The 5,527-nt window shown below is 35.4% G+C and overlaps 2 protein-coding genes across 3 annotated transcripts in view; both read right to left on the bottom strand.

Annotated features, from left to right (window-relative positions):
* Positions 1–444: 444 nt before the first annotated feature.
* snrnp35 (small nuclear ribonucleoprotein 35 (U11/U12)) lies at positions 445–2,390 on the bottom strand. Of its 2 annotated transcripts, none has more exons than XM_051121470.1 (2): positions 2,307–2,390; positions 445–1,322 (listed from the first exon to the last, which is right to left on the bottom strand). In XM_051121470.1, exons 1-2 carry the CDS (start codon positions 2,388–2,390, stop codon positions 558–560), a joined length of 849 nt encoding a protein of 282 aa, XP_050977427.1. In that variant the 3' UTR covers positions 445–557. The 2 variants fall into 2 exon arrangements, with proteins under 2 accessions (XP_050977427.1, XP_050977428.1); XM_051121471.1 differs by lacking the exon at positions 2,307–2,390 and adding an exon at positions 2,195–2,293.
* A 1,309-nt stretch (positions 2,391–3,699) lies between these two features.
* kmt5aa (lysine methyltransferase 5Aa) overlaps positions 3,700–5,527 on the bottom strand; it is a 4,910-nt gene continuing 3,082 nt past the window's right edge. The window contains exons 4-7 of the mRNA XM_051121469.1: positions 5,512–5,527; positions 5,362–5,421; positions 5,089–5,276; positions 3,700–4,534 (exon numbers count right to left, since the gene is read on the bottom strand). The exon at positions 5,512–5,527 is cut by the window's right edge and continues 72 nt beyond it. Coding sequence (XP_050977426.1) covers positions 4,324–4,534; positions 5,089–5,276; positions 5,362–5,421; positions 5,512–5,527 — 475 coding nt within the window. The 3' untranslated portion in view covers positions 3,700–4,323. The remainder of the gene's footprint in view (positions 4,535–5,088; positions 5,277–5,361; positions 5,422–5,511) is intronic.

The raw sequence follows: 5,527 nt of genomic DNA, 5'->3' as shown, positions 1-5,527 counted from the left end.
GTTTAAGAACAGATAATTGGTCTATACTTTTATTTAAAAACTTTTATCCTTTTTTAGAATTTGAAATGGAAGGGATTGTTTAATAAGAGATCACTGAATGAAGTCTGTGAAAATGAAAAAATTGGTGCTTGAAAGTTCTGGAATTTGATTTTACAGTATCTTTACGAACGCTGCTCCAGTCTTTAATGTCATATGAGTCTTTTTTTGTTTTCTTCATTTTTTATTTATTTTTTTTTATTATTTTCTATATTTTAAACAGCTGTGCTGCTATTTTTGGTGGAAACTGATAGATTTTTTAGGATTCTTTGATAAATAGAAAATTCAGTGATGAATAAAAACAGCATTTATTTGAAATAGAGTAAAAATGTCTGTACTCTCACTTTTGATAAATTTAATGCATTACGCAATAATGAGTAAAGATTTCTTTTTGAAAAAGAAAAAAAAAACCTTACCAACCTCAAACTTTATTGTTTGGATAAACATTTCAAACTAAATTCACAACTGTGGGAAAAATATATTTATAAGAAGAAAAGATAGTCTTGAAAGTATGCAAAGGTTCATTCTCTGTCTCTGTAAGAGTCTCTGTGTCTTCTGTCATCCTTTCTGTTGGAGTCTCTCTCTCGGCTTCGCTCCCGGTGGTGTTTCGAGTCTCTTTTCTCTTTGTAGTAACCTCTATCATTCCCTCGATCCCAGTCGCTTTTCCTCTCCCGCCATCGTCCGTGTTCCCTATCTTGTTCTTGGTCTCTTTGCCTTTCCTCCCTCCCACTTGATGCATCCCACCTATCCGCTGATCTGTTCTGGGGCATCATGGATGTCAGATTGATGGGCTTCCGGAAGGGTCTATCCCTGCCTCCAAACCTCAGCTGACCGGACTCTTTTTTGCCTCCCTGGCCTCCTCCGAGCCGTCTTGGAATCCAGCCTTGAAGCGTCCGCTCTTGTTCAAAGTCCACGAAGAGCTCGTACTGGTCCACCACCAACTTGTTGGCGTCTCTCCAGGCTCTCTTCACCGAACGCTCCTCCTTGTACTCGACGAAAGCGTAGCACTTGGAGAAACCCGTCATGATGTCCCGCACCAGACGTACCCTGCGGATGTCGCCAAACTTGGAGAAGACTTCCTGGAGCTTGTCCTCAGACGTCTGTGGATTTAGGCGTGCCACAAATAGAGTCAGGTGAGGGTCACCGGTCACACCCTTGTTGGGCTGGTAGCGGGCCATCATGGCCCTCCAGACGGCTTTGTCGTGGGGCTCCACATCTGTGCCATCGATGCTGCCCGCTTTGAGAGGGTCATAGACCTTCGCCACAGGACTCCACTCGCTCATCATCTGATGATGGAGAATTATGGTTAGAATTTATGGATTACATTTTAGAATAATTTATGCAATAATTCATGCAAAATCCAGTTCCTAAAAAATGTTAATTAAAAATTGTAAGTCTTCGTATTTAAAAGTTTCTAGATTACAATTTTAAAAAAATAAACTCATGCAATAAACTTATGCAATCCAGTTTCTAAAGAAATAGGTAACTCAAAAATTATAATAATCCTTTTATTTAAAAGTTTGAAGTTATAGAAATTATTTTTTTTTTTTTTAGCAAGGATGATTTAAATTGATCAAAAGTGATGATAAAGACTTTTATTTCAGATAAAAGCTGTTCTTCTGAACTTTCTATTCCTCAAAGAAACCTGAAAAAAAATCTACTCTATAATAATAAATAAAAAAATGTTTTTTGAGCAGCAAATCAGAATATTAGAATGATTTCTGAAGGATCATGTGACTGGAAAAATTATGCTAAAAATTCAGCTTTGTATTCACAGGAATAAATTACATTTTAAACTATATTCAAATAGGAAACAGTTATTTTAAATAGTACAAATATTTCAAAATTTTACAGTTATTTTAAATCTTACTGTTAACGTTTGATTGGTTGTGTAGAAAATGTGTATTATTTTACATTTTAAAATACATTTTTACATTAAAAAGAATCCTACATTACATTGAGAATCATTTATGCAATTATTCATGCAATAATAACTTTTAAATGTACATTTTAAATAGTTAACTAAAAAAAAAAAATCACTGGGTTTTAAGTTGCTGCATTTATATTCGTTAGAAAAGTCGCTCACATTTTCCAGTCATTTAAAATATGAGCAATCACGAAGAAACAACGTGTTATACAATTTTGGTTTAGAACTCACAGTCATTTCCTTTCGAATTTATCAACACTGCATATTCTGTTGATTTTAATCTTAAGTTATTTCAGACGACAAAATTTCTATAGTACAATAATGTAAAAGCATGAAAACAAACCTTGCGTGCGCGTCGTCTAAAACGGTCCGTGTGGAAACTCCGGCTGTGCTGTTCGACGGGCCGTCCTCGTGTCTCTGACGTCATCCGGTTTGCCGCGCAATCCATTGCGTCACTCACACACGTTTGTGTTTTTAAATAATCTATTAATCTATTATAAGTCTAAATTCTGGTATTAATTAAAAAAAAAAAAAAAAAAAAAAAAAAACTTGACATAAACTGGAGATTTGTTCTGCTCTGTTTGTAGGCCACTAATAGCAAATGTGACATTGAAATGTTATAAAATCATGTCGAGAACAATATTATCAGGTTTTGAAGAAGTCAGCTTGAGTGCTGCTGTCATATAGAGAAACTTTATTATTATTATTATTATTATTATTATTTATTTATTTTAAATAAGAATTTTCTTTAGATTTTTGGACATCACCATATGTAGGCCATTCTACAGAATGGGTGCAAACTGCTGTCCCACAACCAAAAAACATTTAAAAAGCATTTCAGTATTCAAATCTTTCTTAGATGTTTACTAAGATCCTTCTATTATCTGTTAAAACCCACAATAATATTTAAAATATAAGTAAGCTTGATATATGTAAAATCATTATTTATCATTTATCATTTATTAATCATTGGGAGGTGGCTGTCCCGAACTCTAACTTTCAAAATATGGAAATAATTTTTGTCCAAAATATTGATAATATTTTTTTTTCTATTGTTGTTTTTGAAAGTATCGTTTAGATTCTTTTATAAAGTGAAGTTCAAAAAAACAAAAAAACAAACAAAAAAAAAACTTTGTGTAAAAAAATGTGTCCCGCATTTTCATGTCACTACCAAAACAGTGCAAGTTTTAATTCCATTGGCTGAGATTGATTTCCCCCTCTCTCATAGCTACATGTTGAGTAGATAGGCCCCATCATTTTGAGGTAAATGTGTTCAAAAGTATGAAAAATCTGTGTAACTTTTCACTACCAAACACCATTTGTTTTTAAATTAAGCTCATTTTTTGGGGGAGTTATTCCATGACATTTAGTTTTTACATGTGTACAACTGTTCAGAACTGTGCTAGCTAACCATGTGCTGATTAGAATCTTTGAGGTAGGTTCAAAAGTATCTAAAATTGTCACTACCGAAACATTTGGTTAAGTTTCAATAGTGACATCTTTGATTTTTTTTTTTGGGGTGTTATCCTATAAAATTGTCACTACTGAAACACGTCATTGATTTGGTAGTGACAAAAAGGAACATATAATCCTCACATTAAAATTTTAGTACACTTATGCAATTTTTTTGTGTTTTAGTAGCGTTTTAATATGCAAGTCTGTAATGTGAATTTTTCATAATCTGACTTTAAACCAGTTCTGTAGAATGGCCCATGTACAACAACAGAGGCAAAGCGTTGCATAAAATCATTTATTTAAACAATGCATCTACCATCTCCTACAGATTGATTGGAACACTCTCAGTCAGAGCTTTTGGTCATCAACACTCAGTTTTTATGTAACAGGTACAGTTTTGTTCAGGTTAATCACGACACACTCAGCATTGTACGACAGTAACATTTCAAATGATATCAAAGTTTGGTTTCACATTCCAGTTTTCTGCACCTTTTAAAACGTCACTCCTTTTAGCATCGCCGCCTTCCTGCTTCAAACATAAACGTTTGGGCATTATAAATAATTATTGCTAAGCCTCTAACTACCTTACATTAGATTAGATTAAGAAAACTCTTATAAAAATGCAGAAAGTTGGACTATAACTGCATGCTTTGGAAGCACTGATCTACCAATATATAAAATATACAAAAAGAAATGTGCCAAAACTAGCATGTCATAGAGCAGGATAAATATCTTAAAAGTAGGACACGTCGAATACGTACCGCAATCTAAGGGGTTTGACATGTAAGTCACTGTGTGACATACCCATACACCTACTAGCCCAAAACATTCTGTTTACTAAGGCAATAATTACATTAAAAACGGTCTAGTTAAGAAACAAGGTGTTTTTCCCTCCTCTCAGTACATTAATGCTTCAGCCACGGGTGAGCTTCTATCGAAGCTTTACTGCGGTCGCCGTAGTCGTAAAGAAGTTCTTCTCCTTCCTGGATGTCTCTGGAGGCCACGAGGATAAGGTGAGGTATTCCATTAATATCATGGAGTTTGGTTTGACAGTTGCCGTTTTTACTGTGGTTGATGAGTCTTCCCAATCGATCCGACTCCTTCGTTGCGTCCACACTGTCGGGGAAGAAATGTGCAAGATTTTCAGACTCAAAAATGAAAACTTGCTGACAGTTTACTCATACTCAGGCCATCCTAGATGTAGGTGAGTTTGTTTCTTCACGTGAACAGATTTGGAGAAATTAAACATTGCTTCACTTGCTCACCAATGGATCCTCAGCAGTGAATGGGTGCCATCAGAATGAGAGTCCAAGCAATGGTCTGAAGTTTAAAATGTCTTAATAATGGATGTGTTTTTTATAAACGTGCCTGTTTTTGCTTCACAAGATGTTAATTGATGGACTGGAGTGGTGTGGATTACTTGTGGATTATTGTGATGTTTTTATCAGCTGTGTGGTCTCTCATTCTGACGGCACCCATTCACTCCAGAGGATCCCCTGGTGAGCAAGTGATGCTAACATTTCTCCAAATCGGTTCTGATAAAGAAACAAACTTGCCTACATCTTGGATGGCCATCACTATTTGTGATGAGAAAGTGACAATAATTCAAAGTGATGGTAATTACAGCTACTTTTTTTTATTTTAACAGTGAATTTGCTGCTTGAACCTACCAATATGTTTTGCTGAGATACTGGAAGTAATACATGTAGCAGCCAGTGGTTGGATCTTGTGCGTATAAAGCCTCCCTTTTGGCGTCCGTTATCTGCAGAAGATCTCCATGATACTCCACTACATACTGCCCTTTCTGGAACTTCTGGGTGGCGAAAACTCCCCTGCCCTTTCCTTCAATGTATCTGACCTGTTCAGAGCAACATAAAGGTACGTTTAAGTCCAGCATCCAGAAGAGTTCAACGCGAAACTGAATTCATCATGTCTAAAATTACCATCATTCCATTTTCAATCCCATTTGTGATCAGCATGTCTATGTGCCTCTTCTCTTCACACTGTTGACAGACAACAGGCATATGCATTAATATTATAACTTCAGCTGATGTAATGCCCATGAAAAATATGAAATCTGAACTCTACTCTACCTTCAGTTCACTTTTG

This window comes from Labeo rohita, chromosome 10, assembly GCF_022985175.1.
Source record: "Labeo rohita strain BAU-BD-2019 chromosome 10, IGBB_LRoh.1.0, whole genome shotgun sequence".
NCBI lineage: Eukaryota > Metazoa > Chordata > Actinopteri > Cypriniformes > Cyprinidae > Labeo > Labeo rohita.
This window is presented reverse-complemented; position numbering and strand designations above follow the sequence as displayed.